This window comes from Molossus molossus, unplaced genomic scaffold (assembly GCF_014108415.1).
Source record: "Molossus molossus isolate mMolMol1 unplaced genomic scaffold, mMolMol1.p scaffold_m16_p_17, whole genome shotgun sequence".
Lineage (NCBI taxonomy): Eukaryota > Metazoa > Chordata > Mammalia > Chiroptera > Molossidae > Molossus > Molossus molossus.
Window position 1 is genome coordinate 22,743,537 of NW_023425352.1, and position 22,084 is coordinate 22,765,620.

Sequence of the window (22,084 nt, forward strand, 5' to 3'; positions counted from 1 at the left end):
ATATATAAAAACTTTTTTGTTTTGGAGACTTGGTTCTTATATTCATTCTTGGTCTTGACAGGGGAAAATGTATGTGATTAACTTAAAAACGAGAAACAGGTTATCTTTAACCAAACTGATGAAGATACTGAACAGTAAAGTTATAACATATTTTAGGGTTAAAAAGATCTTATATATTAGACCTCTTAATAAAAGGATCACTTAGATCTAAACTTGTGCTCTGATGCATGTCCTTTTTGGTCAGTTTGAAGAATGGCCCAGGTCACATGTACTAGAGGACTGGGGTCCATTTAAGAGTTCTGGAGTTTATATTAAAAATACTCATATTTTGATTTAAATAAAAGTTTAGCCCTTCTAAACATTAATTATAGTTCATATCTCCTCAAGGTAAATAACAGACAAAACCCAAGAAAAGTGGGTACAGATAAAAACCATGGGAATGAGAAAATATAACCTTGGCCCTAACTGGAACATGTCATCACATCCTGAACAATTTCCCAAGGGTATGAGAGTGATGGCTGACTCAAAGCAGAAGAAGTAGGCCTGCTACACTTCCTGCTGATTGAATTGTCTTAACATATCAATATAGTCAGTTCATACACACTAACATAATGCTGTTAGGTTAGTTTCTGATATTTAAAAAGCTGCCAATATTTGAACTGTAGCTTTGTACCCCTCTAATTAGGTACCCTGAGAAGAAGAAATGATAAAGAGGTTTTCATAACCAAATATACTTTTGTAAGAATTTACTATGTTATTTAGTGTTGCTAGACATGGGATCCATCCACAACATGAATGGATTCTATATTCATTGGAAATGAGACAGAATAAAATAAAAATTATTAAACTCATTGTAACTGAAATGTGAGGAAAAGTAAAGACAAGGGAGCTGCAGTTTTTGGAAACATTCAAAGATATCAAAATTTAAGATCCTACCACTTTAAGCCCCATAGATATTGCCTTCCAATGTTTTAGTTTTATTAGTAAGTCACTATTTTATATTCATATCCCTATTATACTAGATTTGTTCAGTTTTTTGCTTTATAGAGAAAAACAGAAAAATATATACCCCAAAACCCAAATATCAATAAAAATCATAAGCAAACAAGTACAATTAAATAATTGGGAAGAACATATATATATATTTTTTTTAATCCTCACCTGAGGACATTTTTCCATTTTTTGTTCAGACAGTGTGGGAGGGAGAGAGAGGAAGAGAGAGAAACATCAACCTGAAAGGGACACATCTAGTGGCTGCTACCCGCATGGCCAACCAGGGCCAGGGACAAACTGCATCTGAGGTACGCGCCCTTAGTGGGAACCGAACCCTGGTCTCTCTGGACCGCAGACTGATGCTCTAACTGCTGAGCCAAACCGGCTAGGGCTGGAAGAATATTTTTGAAAAGAGTAAACAAAGGAGAGGTGACTACCTAAATTAGACAACAAGAACTATTATATTAGGTCCTTTCTGTGAAATCTATAATCTCTTAGGGACAAGGAGAAGCTATAGTTAATATCCTAAGGCAGGAGGGATCAAGATGTAGATGCAAACTCACCCATCATAGGCCCCACTGACTATCCTCTTGTTATCAAATCGAATACAGCGCACCAATTCCTCATGGCCTTCTAATACTCGTAAACATGCACCACATTCTATGTCCCATAACCTGGAAAAGAAAATTGAGTCACGTGAATTTTCATGTATTCTTCCCAAGCTTGGGATGTTATAATAATATACTTTAATATCTTAAAATAAATGTTTTCCCATTGATTTTTTTATTTTTTAGAGAGAGTGGAAGGGAGGGAGGTAGAGAGAAACATGGATGTTGAGAGAGACACATCAGTTGGTTGACTCCTGCACAGCCCTGGTCAGGGCTGAGGAAACCCGCAACCAAGGCACGTGCCCTTGACTGGAATCAAACCCGAGACCCTTCGATCTGTGGGCCGATGATCCAACTGCTGAGCCAATCTGACCAGGGCATACTTCAATATCTTTTAAAAAATCCACAGAAATAAAATAAATCAACACCCATACAAAAATGTACTGCTTTCAATGTAATTTATTTCCTTTCTGCCGTATAACTCAGGTAGAAAAATGTATGATTTAAGTTCAAACGTAGTATATATAGCACAATGCTTTATATAATTCTGTAACCAGGGTCTCCAAGATGTGAATTCAATGCACATAGTTGCCTGGGAAAGAAAAACACCAAGTCAAGAACAGTAATCTTCCTGAAATCACCAATAAGAACGAGATGAAGAATGTCAGTGACATCCTGCCCTCACAAAGCATGCCCACATCTTTCACTGAGGACACTCATGCTGTCACCCATTGTCAAGGACAGTCTTTCTCATTTAATGGAAATGCAAGGTAAGTTCTCAGAAACTTTTATATACTAACATACAAAAACTGTATGCTTTCAGACCAATCCAAATGATTTCTATGAATGATAATTTCCTTACATATAATGACAGCTCTATCAGTTGTTTTTTAAAATGGCCCTTTCATCCTCTTAGTACTTCTTTGAAGGAATGGAGAAGATTGATAAATCATCCAAATTCAATTCATATCTGTGTTGTTCATTTTTGTGAAGGGAAAACACCAAAAAATACTTCAACTTATGGATTCTTTATAATTTCAAAGACTGGTAACTCTCTGGCCAATTATGCAATGATAAGAAAACAAAATGTACACTTGCTAGTAGGGAAACAAATGTTTCTTTTTTTTAGACTAGTGGCAAAGAGAAATGGCCTTTAGCTATTTATTAGCACTTTCCAACTGTAGACAGGTGAAATTTAAAGAGAAGGGCTTTCAACCTCAATCTACTTATCTCTCTTACTACTTCATTCAAGCAGTACCTTTTAAATAGGTCTATCTGGTGATAAAACTATTACAGGAAGGAAACACATCAACAAAAGGCTTTGCTGTGCTGCCTCTCTGCTTGGGGCAAACTTTTGACCTGCAAGAAGCTACAGAAAGAAAAAACATTTTATTATAAACATAACACAGTTGAAGATTTGTTTGAACTGTGCACAAACAATAAATGGCAGGATAATACTGATACCTTCTGGGAATGGCACCTGCTGCTCACCTGATCGTGTTGTCAGATGAGCCACTAACAACCAGCCTGTCTCTGTACTGCAAACAGGCGATGCCGCGTTTGTGTCCATTTAAGGTTCTCACAAATTCACAGGTACTAGTGTTCCATACCTGAAACAGAAAATGGCATTTGGCAGTTGATTTGATGCTTTCACTAATAAAATCTATGGCAAGTGGAGTCCTGGAGAAGCAGAAAACAGGACTGAGCCAAGTCAACTTCTTGAGCTAAACCAAACCAATCCAATGACAAGTTTGATACATGGTAATATAGGGCAAATTTGTAGCTTGCTGCTATCACATGAGGATCCTTCAAACTGATTTACTCTTACGGTGTTAATCTGGTCTTACATACAAATTTTCTTGAACCTAAATTTACCCATTCTTCTTACACTCACCATTATTTATAGTAATAAAATACTTAACCAAAACTGTCACACAACTTATCTCACTTATTACCTTTTTACACATAGACTAGTATCTGAATTAAATATTAAGTTAGTCTATAGTGATGTTTCAATATGAAATTGCCCTTGATCATGTTTTCATATGAACTTCCTTATTCTTAAGTTGGGGACTTACTGAAAAATGCCTTTTACCTTTATAGTCCTATCTCCAGATGCAGAAACAATGTACTTGTCATCAAAGTCTACAACATTGACAGCAGCTCGGTGTCCGACTAGCACCCTCCGGAGGGTGATGTCAGTTGGGGAGGCCATATCCCATACAGCAATGGAACGGTCTTTGGAGCAGGTCACCATCATGCCATTATTGAAACGCAAGTGCAGAACTGCTTCACAATGATGAATCAATGTGTTTAGCATTTCACCTGTATTTACATCCCACACCCTGGAACAGAAAACATTAAGAAGGCTTTCTGAGATTTTGATGGTACTGATGCTACAGTCTATTACCAGTATGTGACCCCTGCACTTCCCATCCCTCCTGCCCCACCTTCATAGCTAGTACCATACCCTACTCTTCTTCTGCAGCTTTGAAGCTGAACTGAGGTAGAGTACTGATGGACCATGGGGAAGTGGTAGATAGAGGGCTGGACTAGGAGAGTGGGAAAAACAAGGAGATGGGATGCTGTCAATGTGAAATGCTTAGGACACACTACTTGAAATATGGCATGTGTGGGAGGTAGGAATGAGGTAGCAGCCACCATCATGTACTAATTGGACCCAGATCTCAAGATTATTCTAAATCTTCAGACATTTAATCTGATACCATTAATAAAATACATTTAAAACTGAGAATCTGATTAGTAACAGCAGCATTGGAGTCCTATGGATAGCCCTCAGGACTAGAACTGATATAGGCAAAGAAGCTTCTGCAACAAACTGATTTAGTACTGTGGATTTGAGCTTGATGACCCTGAACCTTAGATTTTACCACACAGGTCCAGGCCCAAAATTACTTAGACCCTAAGTCTAAGGCCCCACTTCTGTGCTTTGAGTGGGGACTGGGATCAAGAAGAGCCATCCACTGTAAATATGGCTTCACAGTAGAAGATGGGACCCTTGGATAGCGTGAGAATTTTATGTGATGAGGGATACAGTATTTGACTTTGATTACTCCATTTTTGTATATTTACTTTGGTTTTTATAACATCAGTTATTTCTTTTTCCAGTTTAACCCCCTTTTTTAGAAAATTGTTTTTGCCTTATCCTATAAATGATGTTAGCCTCTTCAATGCTTCAGCTTCCTTGAGGCACTCCACACGCACCAATAAATGTTAAATGTCGATAACTATAAGAACAGAGTTTGCTATGCCTTTAAGTCAAAAGACAAGAAACAAGAACAGCCTTTTCTATTCAGAGGATAACTGGGAATGGTAAACATTTAACTTCAGAGAATCTAACAATGCAGTTAACTGCTCCCCCCGCCACCACCATTTTTTAAAAAGTTACTTTTGATGCATTATGTTTGCTAAATCTTTTAGCTTACGGCAAAATTCCTAACAGGGTTTCCAGCAGTGCTTTTGGTACCCAGAACTCAAGCTACACTGGACTCCAGCAGCATAATGGCTGTGTCATCAAATCACTAATGCCTCTGGAAATTGAAGGCCCCTCCCTGAGTGAAGCTTGCAATTAAAAACTGCAGGGACAGCAGGGGAGGGGCTGGCAAAGAGAGAGCATTGCTCACCTATATACATTTTAAAGGCGATAACACATGCCTGCACTACAGTTATAAGCACCTGAAAGGAAGGCTTCATTTCATTCATGTCATTCCCTTGTGAAGTGTTTTTTGTAAGGAATGCAAGGTTTACCAAGTTACTATAATAGATGATTCCAGCAAATTAAAACAGAACGTGTAGTTTCTTAAATGTACAAAAATGTAAACTTACCTTAATCATTCCTAATTCAAGTTTTCTAGTTCTAGATTAACACAACAATGGAGGGAGAGCTGATGGTTTATTCTTCATTAGTTATGAAGTTACAGAACTATGTTCATGCAGATACATACAGAATTACTATCTATGATAAAGACAGAATGGATCTAATATTTCAGAGTTCAAAAGATCGTTTGAAATTTTCTACCTGACCGTGGAATCCGATGATCCAGTTATGATCACCCTCTCGTCATACTGGAGACACAGGACAGAACCCGTGTGGCCTGTGAGAATTCGCTTGCATTCCAATGTGCTTTTATCCCAGATCTAGGATGGCAAACAAGATCCTTTTGATCACTGTGATAATGGGGTGCTGCAGAGACTTGCTGGCTCTATTATGTGTTTGATTCCCCAAAAGAATCAAAGCCCAGAGTAGTATGGAATGCATTCTTTTCTCTAGGTATAGCTAAGCACCTATATATGTAGCTTCGGTACAAATGCAGACTTTATCCTTTTCATTAAGGAACAAGGTTAGCCTATAATTATTTGAGGGCCAAGAGTAATAGCCCATTCAGTGCACTTCAAGAAGAGAATTTAGCCCTGGCCGGTTTGGCTCAGCGGTTAGAGCGTAGGCCTGAGGCCCTGAGAGACCCGGGTTCGGTTCCCGCTAAGGGCGCGTACCTCGGTTGCAGTTTGTCCCAGGCCCTGGTCGGTTGTGCGGGTGGCAGCCACTCGATGTGTTCCTTTCACATCGATGTTTCTCTCTCTCTCTCTGTTCCTCTCTCTCCCTCCCACTCTACCTGAACAAAAAATGGAAAAATGTCCTCGGGTGAGGATAAAAAAAAAAAAAGAAGAGAATTTAGCAATCCATTTGTATACTCTTCTGGGGGGAAGCAGGTATCTGTCCTTTAAGGATTTTGGCTTTGGGACTAGAAACAATCTAAAATGCTCATTAACTTCCTGGAAATAATATTTAGAATTTATGCTTTCGATTGTTTTATGAATGTGGTCACCCTAGCTTCATTAGCTAAGTTCCCACAACTGAAGAAACCTTACCTTGATAGTGTTGTCTCGAAGGCCGCTTACTATCTTCTGATCATCATACTGTAAACAGTACACTCCTTTGCTTGTTTCACTTCGGCAGTGGATTCTCTGTAAACTGTGTCTTCCACATCTCCAATTAGATTCTATTGTCTGAAAAAAAAAATAACATAAGAGGCAGTAATTAGGAAAGGAACAGAACTAAACTCTTATTTGACTTTAATGGCAATCAATGACAAATGCTCAATGCTTCACTCTATTGGATATATAGCACTTAAGGAAAACTAAAAAAGCCACTATTTAAAATTATGAAACATTTTTCCATTTGTGAAGTAAAGATTTATTTTCTAGAACTCTCCATATAACTCATTCAGCTAAATCATAAACCTGGTGGAAAGAAACTGCTCACCGATAGAGGGCAAGCTATGAACCACATGAGGTTATGTGCTCAGTGTTCTTCTTACATCATGGTGGCCATTTCTACCAGCCAACCTCCATGGAGGCTCAATTCAGAAGATATCTGAATATCAGGTTAAGAGTGTAACTTTGGCCTGGCCGGTGTGGCTCAGTGGTTGAGTGTCAACCCCATTCATCAAAAGGTCATCGGTTTGATTCCTGGTCAGGGCACATGCCCAGGTTGTGGGCCCGATCCCCAGCGGGGGGCATGCAGGAGACGGCCAATCAATGTTCTCTCTCATCGATGTTTCGATCTCTCCCTCTCCCTTCCTCTCTCTCTAAAAATCAATAAAGACAAAAAAGAGTGTAACTTTAGCAGTCTCATTGCTATTATCTGAAGACATCATAGTCTCTCTTTCTCTCTCATCTATTTATCAGTAAACAGTGTTTAAATACAAATCTTTGCCTGGCTATTTACTATATTTTACCTTCTCTATTCTCTTACAAAGAAATAGATTTTTAACCCACATCAATAAACCTTAATGGGTTTGCTGTAACAATGCTATTACTGAAGATTGTTGATGATTCTCTAGTATTTGGCAAATACCCAAATATACATAGATTCTTACCTCAATGTCTTGTATAATTTTAGGATAAAGTGCTCTGTAAAAAGAGTTGGGAGGAGCATTCCCATCAGGAGGTTTGTTTTTGAATAAATATTGTCCCCTAAAAAACAATACATATTTCACAATAAAAATCATAATATTACACATTCACAAGGAGCTTCATATTTCTTCAAAGTGTTTCAAAGTTACCATTCATACAGTCTCCATAACTAGTCCGGAGAGATGTGAAGTTAAGTCTGGTTTGGGGAGTCTCACATCAAGGAGTAATTTTCTGGGCTCTAAGGAACTAGGCCAACATTGATTTGCTTTGGTGTAAATCATGATGATTTCCAGTGTAGAACATCCAAGTATCAGGTCTTCAGGAATATTATAATGTCAATAGATAAATAAAATACATATAATCAGAATTCATCTATTGGTCTATTAGACCTCTGGATAGAGAGATTTAATGACTATAACCTTTAGAAAATTTTGTTCATGATAATACCTATGTACTACCTTTGAACTACTAGGCGTATGCCTCACAGTCTTTTTTTCACTGAGTAAAGCTGTGCTAATCAGTGGAGCCTAGCATCATGGACAGCAGGAATGCCCTTCTGCCATGAACACTTTTTTTGTCTTCATTTATGTGGGTTATGGTATGTTGGCAACTCAGGCACCCAGGCTGCTGGTGATCAGTGTAGCTATGCTTTAAAAGGAGCAATTCAGTGTTCATTTGCACAGAAAACAAAAGGATCATAGGAGTATTCAGAAAAAGTTATGGAAGAAGAGGAAAAAAATGCCTAAAAGTACTATGCTGTCAAGTCTAAAGCATGAAATTGACTTTCACAGGTGTGTTCCAGGCTATGTACACACATACACACATCTTACTGCCTTTCCTTGATTCCAGTGAGCAACATTTGTTAGCATCTCCTTCCTCATGACAGCACATCTTTGGAATACTCATATCCCAAGCTAGATCTTTGCTACCAAAAAAAATCAGTAAATGGCAATCACTTCCTGCTGGGTAAAAAATTTAATTCCTTATCCTGAAGTTAAGAACCCACCAAACACGGTGTGGAAGCTAGTAAACCCCACTATGGGTGTACTAACTGCTGTTCTCACTGGCACCGTGCCTTGCAAAGTGGAGATAGGCAGAAATGCCTCTGAGTATAATCCTGGCACCAGAGAAATCATGTTTTCTCTGGGCCAGTCATCTACTCCTCCCTCTATAGCTCCATTACAATATAATTAATTGTTCAATGTCTCTAGGAGCGCTTCTCCCCTGCCCTCTTCCTATTATACACCTTGAAAATTAGCTGAGAAAATTTCCTATCAGGAAGGTAGCTACTGGCTCTGACTTCTGTGTTAATACAAAAAGGGAAATCTGCAGTGGAAAAGCTAAAATAATAGTTTTTAAAAAAGGATAAACAGGAGCAAGCAACAGGATACACCAATATAAAGAAAAGGGCAAATAAGATACATTGAAATAATTCTGGCTTAAAAGTATTCTCTAAACAATCTTATTCTAGCAACACATTGCTGACAAATAAATTCTAAATAGAGATTCTAAATCTGGTTAATAATTATAATTTAATAATTTCAATTCCAACATCCTTTAATGAGGTAGGAATCACTATATTAATTTTACAGATAAAGAAATCAAACGTGAGGGAGATTAAGTAACTTTCCCAAGGTCATATAACTAGTGAGTAGAGCTGAGATTTGAATCTAAGTCTGACTTCAGATCCCATACCCTGAACTACTATATTGTCTCTCGATGTCCACCATTCCTCAGAGATTCCTGTCCTCCTTTTAATCTCTGCCAATTACCAGGCACCCCAGGATTTTCTTTATCAGTAATGAAACTATCTCTACAAACTAAGGAAAGGGAAATCATATAAACCTCAGATCTCATTTTCTATTGCACTGTAGTTACCATGGCTTGCTAAAGAATCTGAATTCAAATCAGAGGTGCTCCAAAAAAGGGTGGCTAGGTATTGAAAACTGGTTTCTGAGTCTGTAAGTCAACACCTTTTATGATAGAAGCTCTTTGACAACAGGAAACACCTTCTATATGAAATACCTAGTACCTCTAAGAGTCTGAGTACATGATAAATGCTAAATATTAAATTCAGAATGTTATCATAAAATGTGATCTGCTGATTAAGAAAATGGAGTTTTCCCAAGTTGTCTTTTATTATACTTTTAAGAGTTACCGTTACTGAGCAGAGAGCATATTCAGTATTATTCAAGACAGGAAATAATGGAGTTCATGTCATAGGGTCAGACTGTAAAATTCATCTAGATATAAATTACAAAAGCAAAGCAGAAGTTAAACCTAAAGCTTTATTAGAAAATTATATTTACTTGTTTATTTTTGGTTGGACAAAATGGATGAAACTATCAATGACAGCATATGGGGACTTTATTGACATAGTAAGCTCAGTAAGATAACTTAAAAGAATAAAATGAGGCCAGGTTAGTGTGGTTCAGTGGTTGAGCATTGACCACTGGACCAAGAGATCACCAGTTCGATTCCCGGTCAGGGCACATGCCTGGGTTTCGGGCTCAATCCCCATTGGGGGTGTGCAGCAGGCAGCCAATGGATGTGCCTCTCTCATCGATGTTTTTATCTCTCTCTCACTCTCCCTTCTTCTCTCTGTAAAAATCAATAAAAACATAAAAAAATAAATAAAAGGAAAAATAAACAAATGGGACTATATCAAACTAAAAAGTTATTTTAAAAAAGGATAAAATGAATAACTGATCATAGACTAATTTTTTTTTTTAAGTGGGAGAGAGGACACTAACACAGGAAGAAAGGCAACATATAAGAATAGAAGCAGCCATAGAAAGTCAAGGGGATACTGGAAGAGGTTTTCATGGGGTGTACAAATATTAGTCACTTCATGGAGCTACATTAAAATAAGATGATAAATGTGGCCAAAGACAAAGGAATATAGTCAGAACTCTAAAGGATACTCAAAAGAGCAGAAATGAGTTCCTGTGGTTGAAGAGAGAAGAGAAAGAGTGATAATTAGAGCTGGATCCTGGATTATTTCTCAGCTATACCTTCCAATACTCCCTTTTAAAAGGCCAAAAGCCATCTCCTTCAATGACCTTATTTTTTTCTCTTTATAACTAACATAAAAAATCTTGCTGTTTAGTGCCAACTCTAAGCAAAATTGTGAAGTCTGCTTATCTTTGGCATTTTCACATGCATCTGCCCCAGTCTGCCCATATACTTCTTGTTTTCCCTATCTCAAAAAAAGACTTTGTAAACTCCCACTGTCTGATAAAGTTTCACTGTCCTTTATAGTCCAAATAGGAACAAAATATATTTTAATAGGGAACAAAACCTTTACAGCTATGGGAATGAATCTCTATAATGGAAATTTCAGGTCAGGAGTGATTTGGAGGAGAGTTTCTCCCTTCCCTCCCTTAAAGGGTAGAGGAATAGTCCTAGCTGCCCTAAAATTTTCCCATTAAGCAACTGTCTGCTCTACTTCTCAGGCTGTAAAGCTGGTCTTGGCACACTTGACAAAATGATAGACTTTGAATACCATACAACTACATACTATTTTGCTTTTTTTATACTATAGAGTTTATTTCCAAAGTATGAAATGTTATTAAAGATAAGGTTTCTATTTTTCTGTATAGTGAAATAAATGAGGATAAAATATATATTTGGAGAAGAAAATAACAATATTCTTTCATTTATGCAATTTTTTTTTTTAATTTTTTTGGGTACGTGTCGCTAGCGGGAACCAAACCCGGGACTCTGCTCCGCAGGCCAATGCTCCAACCGCTGAGCCAAACCATCCAGGGCCATTTATGCAATTTTTATATAGCTAAAGAATTGCCTGGCATTTGCTTCCTTTAATTGAATTTGAGAGAAATATTAAAGTCTTCCTAATAGCCAGAATGATAGAAATCTCTTGCAGCACTTGGTATATTTACAAGGCATTTTTGTTTATTATATATTAATTATTTTTAGAGATTAGAAAAAGAAAGGGAGCCAACTATATTTTTAAGAAAATTGCTAAGAAAAGCTGATCCTTAATTCTTCACTGTTTTGTATCTCTTTATGATCCAAGATAAACAACTGATAAAATTAATTGCTCAGGATAATGCTGAGCATATCTATCAACTAAAATATTTAATGTCACCTTTATTTTATGGAAATATTCACACCTGACTTTCTTAGAGTGACATTCTAGAGATATCCTCTAAGAGCAAATTATATTTGGAAGACACCTTCCAGAAGTTCTAATAAAATGGTACCATTATGTTAAGAAAACAAAATTGGTGAAGTCTCAGGCTGCTAACTACATAATGCCTTAAGAAATTCAAGATTAAGCAATAAAATAGAAGTCTTATGAAGAAACAATTATTTATACCAAATTTCATTTTTCACTTTTCTGATGGCTAAGGTTCTTCTTGTAGTTGGGCATAAAAATAATTTTGATTACAAAGGTGATAAAACACCACAGGCATGGACTAAAGGCAAGGAATCTTCTGAAGAAGAAAATAATTATTTTTTCTGGACTGTTTTAGGGGAAAGCTGGATCATCTGATGGCTTCTAAGTGATTCTAAGTCATCTACTTACCTTACAAATTGCACCTCAGCCCTTTTTCAGGATACTGTTTCTGCCTAGAGAACAGAATGCTTTAAACGGGAGGGCTGGTCAGTTTTTTGTTAGTTTTTGCAAAGCAGTATTAACACATTATTATATCATTTATGTGTGATTGGTCAGAAGAAAAACTGCTGAGTACATGAACAACTATTTTACATTTTTTGCTCTAAACCAGCAATATCACTGTATTAAATAAGAAGCAGTCTCACTGGTTCCCAACAACATTCCAGTGACTGAATGGCCAGGCCCTGAAGCTCTGTAATAGTAAGAAAGTTAAAAGGCTCACCATCCTCTTCGTTCTGCCAGGCCTCTCCACAGAGAATCTGTCCTGACCATTCTCTCGATGAGCTTTTTCCATAACATGCCATCAGAAGTCACTCGGTACCATTCCTTGCACACAAGTTCAGCAGCACACAGTGATTTGGCATCCAGATATGACAGAATATTCTCAGCAATGTGATCCAAACCCCGAGCTTTTGGTGGGGGGAGGTGGCAAAGAAGAAGAACATAGGTTGTGAATGATTTGTTGCAATAGGTCTTTGAAACAGAACAGAGTTTATTCTGCAATGAAGGCACATCTCTGTCCCAAGTGTGGTCCAGTTTCTTTTTCAAGCAGAGACTTAGGTCAAATGAGTGTCAATAATTTTTCCATAAGGTTACAGAAATGAACGCTATTTTCTATCTTCCTTTAGATAAGGAAGTTAAAGCTAACATCCAGCAAACCCCCAAGACATTAAAAATAAAAAGGATTCCAGAAAACAATTCACATCTATCTGTATGGATTTCAGCACTAGGGGATATTCTATGGATGGCATCTCAAACTCAAACTCTGTGATTCAGGCCCCCCCAAATCTCTATATTAGGTCCATTTCTCATTCTGTTTCTATTACTGCTGCAGTTCCAAAGCTGTTCAGTAAAAGAAATATCCTTTAAATGTACTGGAAGAGAGGCACTAAGTCAGAATGTGCTGGGTTATAGAATTTTGGGCATGCAGAAAGGAAAGAAGGAAATACAGATTGGTATAGGAACATCCCGAGAGAAAAGACAGAGAGGAATGTTTAAGTTCAAGGATGAGTTTAATTTCAGATGTTTTAAAAAAACTATATTTGAGAATAGTTGCTGCTATAAAACCTAAATGACAGTTGACCAAAAATGAAAAAAATCCCAGACCAATAGATAACTTGGTTAGAATTTCAGAGACTGTTTTGTAGGAGGTACAGAGAAAAACAGTGGAAGTAGATCTTGGGCTGTGAAACTAGATGGGCTTCCCAATTAAAATTCTCTACCACTGGAGTTTGTACTGAGGTCTCAGAGGAATAGATCCTATAAAATAGGATGATCACACTAATAAACTTTTGGCTGTTGTTCTAATTCACAAGTGAAACAAAAACATTCAAAGTTATTCTCTTTACAAGTTACATATCAAATGTTTCCTAAAGACATAAATAAAGCAGAAGGATTCCTTCAAACTTTGACTACCTTAGGTACAAACTTAACAAAGAGAAAAGTATACCACATTTTATTTTGTGCCCTTCCCCTGAATTATACAGACACACTTGGACGCCATTAGCAACAATCAAAATGTGTTTAAACATTTTTCTAATTATAAAGATTGTATGGATATCGTCACATTTTTCAGTAGATTTAGAAAAAAAAGCATTAAGTGAATTTTATTTGGTTGGCATCATGTTCGTGTGTGTATTTTTATCCTCACCGAGGACATTTTTCTATTTTTGTTTAGATAGAGTGGGAGGGAGAGAAAGGAAGAGAGGAGGAGAGGAAGAGAGAGAAACATCAACGTGAAAGGGACATGCAGAGTGGCTGCCTCCTGCACAACCCCAACTGGGGCCGGGGACAAACTGCAATCGAGGTACATGCCCTTAGCGGGAACCGAACCCAGGTCTCTCTGGACTGCGGGCCGACGCTCTAACCGCTGAGCCAAACTGGCCAGGACTCATATATATATTTTAATTTTAATCCTCACCTGATGATATGTTTATTGATTTTAGAGACAAAGGGAGGGAGGGAGAGAGAGAAACATCGATGTGAGAGAGAAACATCAATTACCTCCCGTATGCACCCAGACCGGGTATCAAATCTGCAACATGGGTTATGTGCTCTGACCAGGAATTGAACCTGCAACCTTTTGGTGTATGGGGTGACACTCCAAACAACTGAGTCACCTGGCCAGGGCAATCATGTTCATATTTAAGCATAAGCAGATGGAGGCATCCATAACCTCATTCTTATTAAAGGAACATGATCATAAGCCAATTAAAAACAATAATTAGCTTTTCATGCAAAATACAGTGATGGTACAATTTCTGCATCTTTTTTCCCTCTGAAATCCTTATCCAAGGATATTTTTCATTTATCTTCGGATAGAGTGGGAGGGAAGGAAGGAAAGAGAGAGAGAAACATTGATGTGTGAGACACATAAATTGGTTGCCTTCCACATGACCCTGACTAGGGTTCAGGATGAACTGCAATCGAGGTATGTGCCTTTGGCTGGAATCAAACCCTCGACTTCTTGGTCCGTGGGCCGATGCTCTAACCAATGAGCTAAACTGGTCAGACCAATTTCTGCATCTTTATACTGAAACTTTCTATACCATCAGAAGTTTCCAAAATCCATTCCTGTGCTTTTAATGGCTGCCATCAAATTGCTCCTGATCTTTCACAATGTCCATATCATAAGTCTTTGGAAGTAATTTCATCTAACACTCCAAACAAACTCATTACATTAATGGATTACAGGCATTTTTTGAAGTAGTTTGGTTTACTAAATGTAGCCAGATGGTGTAGGTTTACAAGTTAAAATGGCTGTAGAGCACTAGACTGATGATTTAATATCTTATAAAATGCTCAGCAGATACACACCAGGGATCAGTATTAGGCAAAGGGACACTCCAGTCTAATCAACTCCTATTCAATTCTTAGTGGTATATGCTTGAGATAGTAACATGCCTCAGTGAATGGGGAGAGCACAGTAATTAGGTACACATAGGTTGTTCACACAAAGAAAACTGTTTGCCCGTGGCTAAAACAAAATCCAATGAGTGAAGATGGGCCAAAAATCTATTCTATTTAACAAAAGATACAGGCACAAATTCAGCTTTAAAATGGTTATTTCTAAGTTATAAAGAGGCATTTCTTTTGTTTTAAAGGGCAATTTAAAATGCAATTTTGGAAAAAAAAATTTTAAGCTATAATTGGCAAAGATTAAGCAAGTGGTAACAAGCCGTTTTGGGGAGTGTATAAGTTAGTATATGTTTCTTAGAGGATAGTTTGGTATACGTAATAAAAGCCTTAACATGTTCATAATTCTTTAACATAGAAATCCCACATCTGGTATTTTCTCCTAGGATGCCCAAAAGATAAATGAATAAGAATGTCCATCACAGAATAGGAAAAACATTTAAAAATACCTAAATGCTCAATAAAAAGATTAAATAATAGGTGCTTCAGCCATCACAAAGAATATAGAATCCTATAAAAATATGTTTTTAAAAAACAAATACTTAGAAAAATACATTAAGAGAACATAATAAGAAAAAACTGTTATAGCAGGGCTGGTGTGGCTCAGTTGGTTGAGCATCGACCCAATCACCAAGAGGTTGCCGGTTCGATTCCCAGTCAGGGCACATGCCCAGGTTGTGGGCCCAATCCCCAGTGGGGGGCATGCCGAAGGTAGCCAATCGATGTTTCTCTCTCTCTGTCTCCCTCGCCCTTTCTCACTTTCTAAAATCAATAAAGAAAATTTTTTTTTTAAAGTTACACCCAGCTTTCAAAGGAAATATATACCCACACCTAGAAAAAACAGGAAGGCTACATGCCATAATGTTAATAGCACATTAGTAGTTTTCTCTGAATAGTGGGGTTCTGGGAAATTATATTTTTAAATTTTTAAACTTTTGTGAATTTGCTAAATTTCCTAAACATAACCTGTATAATCAGGAAACTGAAAAAAAAACTAAGATATGCTATTTTGGAGATTCACTCATCTTTGTACTATTTTTTCTTTTAGAAAAAGCTTTTCACACAGGTGAGAATCTTATATTTTCCCGAGATAGGATTTCCCCCAAATACTGATACCTATGTCATGTCCTAGATCACACCATCAAGCATTCAGTAAAACAAACACAGCACCCTCCAAAGAAAGGGTTTTAACTTTGTATATGTGTGTGTGTGTATGGATACTTAAGTGTGTTTGTGTGTATATATATTAAGTATATGTATTTAAAAACCATTATATATCTATTATAATAGCTATTTGATTACTGTGATAGCGAGACTGTAAAGTTGTAAAGTAATGTCACTACAAGGCTCCTGAGATACCCTTCTTTCTAAAATACTCAAAAATGTTTCTTATTCATTCTTACAATTTAAATATTATGTTGATAAACCCTCTTAGAAATTCAAAGCCAAGTATATAAGTTAACATATATTGAAACTAAGACATATCTCAAACCAGATAACACCTCAGAAAAGATGTTACTTGGACTGTTGTGTGGGTAAACAGGGTGAAGAGAAGAGCATGAGATAGGGAGAAGATAGAGAAAAGAGGAGTTTCTATTCCCAGAGTGTGATTTTTTTGTATTTATACCCCAAGAAGGTACGATTAAAGGACTCAGTTTGTAAAACTTAAGCCAATAAAGACGTTTAGAAAGAGAGATGTATAGCTGAAGATTCAGTACCACTACCATTGTAACATATCTTCCAGGCAAATTAATGGCTCAAAAACACCCGCAGACATACCTGGCAGAGCAGTTATGAAATCCCTCTGCAGCATAGGTTTAAGATACGAGTTTATGTGCCCATGTTGGTAATGACACATTTGGGATATAAGATGTTCCACAAATTCCACTTGATCGGACTCTGACCACTGCTCAAAATATTTGACACACAGTTCCTTTTCCTTCTCATAGCTTGCCGAGAGTTTCCGTTGCTTGGGCACAATCATACTGGAAGTGCCATTGGCAAGTTTTGTCTGTAGAAGGGGTGGATTAAAAAAAAAACCACATAACAATAAGTATTGAAAATGAGGGAAATATGTAATTTGCTGGCCTTGCATGCTACGTTATGTCTACATGATGGAGCCCACTCTGTTACTTTACTAGTAACTGAACGTTTGTAAACAGCATTTACAAGGAAAGACAGAAATACCACAGTAAGTTGGTAAATTGGGAATATTGATGGACAACTAAGCATCCATTTCCAAAAGTTCACAGGAAGACATTATTTGGGGATATACAGATGAAATCCAAAAGCTGAAAGCATGGTAAGTTATTTTTATTATTATTATTATTTTTTTATCCTCACCCGAGGATATTTTTCCATTTTTTGTACAGACTGAGTGGGAGGGAGACAGAGGAAGGGAGAGAGAGAGAGAAACATCGACGTGAAGGGACACATCGAGTGGCTGCCACCCGCACGACCAACCAGGGCCGGGGACAAACTGCAACCGAAGTACGTGCCCTTAGCGGGAACCGAACCCGGGTCTCTCCGGACCGCAGGCTGACGCTCTAACCGCTGAGCCAAACTGGCCAGGGCGCATGGTAAGTTATTATTACTAACAAGCAAAAAAGCTAATAATCCTTTTCTTTTGCCAGGCAAAAAAATTTGGACTTTATTCGGTAGAAAATGGCTAAATAGCAAAGCTTCTTGGACAAGAATAAGTAGAAAATGCAGGAAATGGCTTTGTAGTTAGAGAAGAAGTGGCACACAGCTCTAAACTGAGGTGCCTTAGGATGGAAGACAGATGAAAAGAACTGTGAGCAAGCTCTGTCTTCATTTGTGATGGGGATGTAAGCTGGGTTAGCACCTTATTTTCATTCTGATTTTTCCTGTTCTTTTTTAAGGCTTGTATAAAACCTTCTCTCAGTCTTAAAATACATTCATTCATAATTTGCTTTTTCTTGTATACATTAGTTACTAGACATTTATACAATTACTGACAATTTATTTTTTAATAGTCAAATAAGAAATCCTCCATACAAAGAAAGGACAATGAATAATGTGAGACTCTGGTACCTTTGGAACTAAAGCTTAAATAACATTTATATGCTTCATCTACCTATTTTCTTTTCTCCAAGAAAATCCCATCTCCAATGTCATCAAAATTATATGCCATAAAGACTTTTTTTTACTAATTGGTTCAGTCAATAAATATTAATTAAGCATTTACAACGTGCCAAACACTGTTCTAGGTGCTAGGAATACAACACTGAAAAATACCACTCTCTGTCATTGGGGCAACTTATATTCTAGTGTGTTCAGCAAGTTAAAAACATAACCAAATAAATAGAAAATATAATGTCTATAGTGCTATGAAGAAAAATACAGCAGGATAAGGGGATAGGCAAAATTGTATGATGGTCCTAAGAGTCTCGGCTTCTGGTGTACACACATCTTCTTTCAGTTTTTCAAACAAACATGTAGGTACTGCTGTGGTTTAATTAAGGTTCTGAATTAGTTGACCTCAAGGTTGGGAGATCACTCTGGTGGTTCTGACCTACTCGAATAACCCTTGTAAAAGCAGAGTTTTCACCAATTGGTTGCAGAAGAGGAAGAAGACCATGTGACAAGGTATGTAGTCATCCTCTAAGAGCCGAAAGCCAGTAAGGAACTGGGGATCTCAATCCTACAAAGGCAAGGAACTGAATTCTGCCAAAGACAATGAACTGAGAAGAGAATTTCCCCCAAGAGCCTCCGGATGAGAACTCAGCATGGCTAACCCTTGATTTCAGCCTTGTGATACTCTGAGCAAAGGATCCAGCCATGCTGTGCCAGACTTCTGACCTAGAGAATTGTGAGCTAATGGATGGATGTTGTTTTAACTTGCTAAGTTTGTAGTAATTTGTTATGCAACAAGTAAAAAACAAAACAAAACAAAAAAAACCCTAATATAGTTATTTAAGTCTAAGGGGGTTAGAGATAGCTTTCCTAAAGAGATGACATTTGGCCCAGCCAGTGTGGCTCACTGGTTGAGCGTCGACCCATGCACCACCAAGAGGTCACAGATTTGATTCCTGGACAGGGCACATGCCCAGGTTGCAGGCCCAATTCCCAGTAGGGGGCATGCAGGAGGCAGCCAATTGATGTTCTCTCATTGATGTTTCTATCTCTCTCTTCCTCTCCCTTCCTCTCTCTCTAAAATCAATAAAACATTAAAAAGAGATGACATTTGAACTGAAACATAAAGGAAAGAGGGAACTAGACATTTTATTACATGGGGGTAGAATGGTCTAACAAATGGGAATTTTGAGAGCAAACGTATTGGGTGACCAATAAATCAACATTCTTGATGATACTTATAATACTGTTGAAACTGGATTATCCCTCTCTTTTAAAAAATATATCCTTCTTTCTTACTGTGTGACATTTTTTCTATTTTAATTTTCATTGAGGTATACTATAAATAAAAGTGCATCATTTTAAGTGTAAAGCTTGATAAATTTTCACAAGGTGAACATATCCATGTAGCCAGCACCCAGATCAAGAAATAAATTATCATAAGCCTCATAAGCTCTGCCCTGTGCTCTTTCTTTTTTATTTATTGATTTTAGAGAGAGAGAAAGGGAGAGGGAGAGAGAGATATAAACACCGATGAGAAAGAACATCATTGGCCACCTCTTACGTGCTCCCCACTGGGGACTGGGCCCATGACCTGGGCATGTGCCCTGACCTGGAATCAAACCGGTAACCTCTTGGTGCATGGGTCAACGACTGAGCCATACCGGCCAGGCTGTGCTCCTTTTCTTTCATGTCACTAACCACCCCTCCCCCAAGGATAACCACTATATTTTTAAAAACTATCTCCCATCACAATTTATAGTAGCATCAAAAAAAACCCAAATGTGATATTTGCAATAAATTTAACACAATATGTGTAATACCTGTAAACTGAAACAATAAACATTGCTAAGGGAAATTTAAAAAGACTTAAATAAATGGAGAGATATACTCACAAACTGGACTCAATGTTGTTAAGATGTTTACTTTCTAACTGTTCTATAGAATCAATGCAATATCAATCAAAATCCCAGCAGGCAAACTGACAAGCTAATTTAAAAATTTGTAAGGAGCCCTGGCTGGTTTGGCTCAGTGGTTGGAGCGTCAGCCTCGAGACCAGAGAGTCCTGGGTTTGGTTCCCGCTAGGGGCACATACCAAAAAAAAAAAGGAAAAATTTGTATGGAAATGCAAAGAACCTAAACTTTAGCCAAAACAATCCTGAAAAATAAAACAAAGATGAAGGACAATACTACTGAATTTCAAGACTTACAAGAAAGCAATAGTAATCAAGATAGTGTGGTTTGGTGTAAAGACAAACACGCAGATCAATGGAATAGAATGGAGAGTCCATAGATAGACTCATACATGGCCAGTTGATTTTTGAGAAAGGTACTAAGATAATTCAATAGGGAAAGGATAGTCTTTTCAACAAATGATGTTGAAACAATTGGATATCCGTTTAGAAAAAACAACTTGTTATTTACTTTAGACCATATACAAAAATTAACTTATGTGGATTCTGGATTTATATATAGAACTTCTAGAAAAAATATAGGAGAAAATCTTGTTGCTATTGGGATAGGCCAACATTTCATAGAAATGTTAGTATGTAGAAAAAATATAAACTTCTGGTCTCCAAAAGAAACAGTTAAGAAAATAAAAATTCAGCCTTGACTGGTTTGGCTCTGAGGTTAGAGCGTCGGCCTGGAAACCAAAGAGTCTCAGGTTCGATTCCGGTCAAAGGCACGTACCTTGGTTTCAGTTCGGCCATGGCCCTGGTCAGGGTCGTGTGGGAGGCAACCAGTCGGTGTGTCTCTCACATTGATGTCTCTCTATCTTTCTCTCTCTCAGTCTCTCCACTCCCTCCCTCCCATTCTATCTGAAGATAAATGGAAAAATAGCCTCGGGCGAAGATTAAAAAAATAAAATAAAAATACAAATCACAGACTGGGAGAAAATATTTGCAATATATGTATTTGACCAGGTACTTATATCTAAAATATATAAGAAACTCTCAGAACTCAATAAGAAAACAACCCTTTTTCTTTAAATGGGTAAAAGATTTGGAGAGACTCTTCACCCAAAAAGATCCATGGATGACCAATAAGCACATGAACATCATTAGTGTCTAGAAAAATACAAATTATTGGCAAGAATGAGGAGGAATTGTGTCTTTTATACATTGCTGGCAGTAATTTTTTGTTTTTTAATCCTCACCCAAGGACATTTTTCCATTTTTTGTTCAGATAGTGTGGGAGGGAGAGAGAGGAAGAGAGAGAGAGAAACATCGATGTGAAAGGGACACATCGATTGGTCACCACCCACACAACCAACCAGGGCCGGAAACAAACTGCAACCGAGGTACGTGCCCTTAGTGGGAACCGAACCCAGGTCTCTCTGGACCACAGGCTGACGCTCTAACCGCTGAGCCAAACCAGCCAGGGCAGGAATTTTATTTTAATACTTATCCGAGGACACTTTTTCGTTTCTTGTTCAGATAGAGTGGGAGGGAGAGAGGGGAAAAGAGAGAAACATTGACATGAAAGGGACACATTGAGTGGTTGCCACCCACACAACCCAACCAGGGCCAGGGACAAACTGCAACCGAGGTACATGCCCCTGGCAGGAACCGAACCCAGGTCTCTCTGGACCGCAGGCCGACGCTCTAACCGCTGAGCCAAACTGGCCAAGGCGCTGGCAGTTATTTTTAATGGTACAACCACTTCAGAGAAACTGGTTGACAGTTTCTTATAAAGTGAAACATATACTTACTACATGACCCAGCAATTCCACTCCTAGGTATTTATACCCCTGAATGAAAACATATTTCCACATAAAGACTTGTCTATATATGAATATTCATAGCTGCTTTATTTAAAATAGTCCCAAATTGAAAGAATCCCAATGTCTATCAAGAGTTGAACTGATAAACAAACTGTGATGTGTCTGTACAAT

The 22,084-nt window shown here is 37.7% G+C and overlaps 1 protein-coding gene across 19 annotated transcripts in view; it reads right to left on the reverse strand.

The window, feature by feature from the left end:
• BTRC (beta-transducin repeat containing E3 ubiquitin protein ligase) overlaps positions 1-22,084 on the reverse strand; it is a 90,390-nt gene that overhangs the window by 9,506 nt on the left and 58,800 nt on the right. For 16 of the 19 annotated variants that reach the window (XM_036264521.1, XM_036264522.1, XM_036264510.1 and 13 more), the window contains 8 exons: positions 16,873-17,104; positions 12,401-12,587; positions 7,499-7,595; positions 6,489-6,626; positions 5,641-5,759; positions 3,697-3,946; positions 3,093-3,211; positions 1,557-1,667 (listed from right to left, as the gene is read on the reverse strand). In XM_036264521.1, coding sequence (XP_036120414.1) covers positions 1,557-1,667; positions 3,093-3,211; positions 3,697-3,946; positions 5,641-5,759; positions 6,489-6,626; positions 7,499-7,595; positions 12,401-12,587; positions 16,873-17,104 — 1,253 coding nt within the window. Of the gene's footprint in view, positions 1-1,555; positions 1,668-2,857; positions 2,971-3,065; positions 3,212-3,696; positions 3,947-5,640; positions 5,760-6,488; positions 6,627-7,498; positions 7,596-12,400; positions 12,588-16,872; positions 17,105-22,084 lie in introns of those variants that run through there. The other 3 variants (XR_004959954.1, XM_036264527.1, XM_036264528.1) reach the window with 3 other exon arrangements.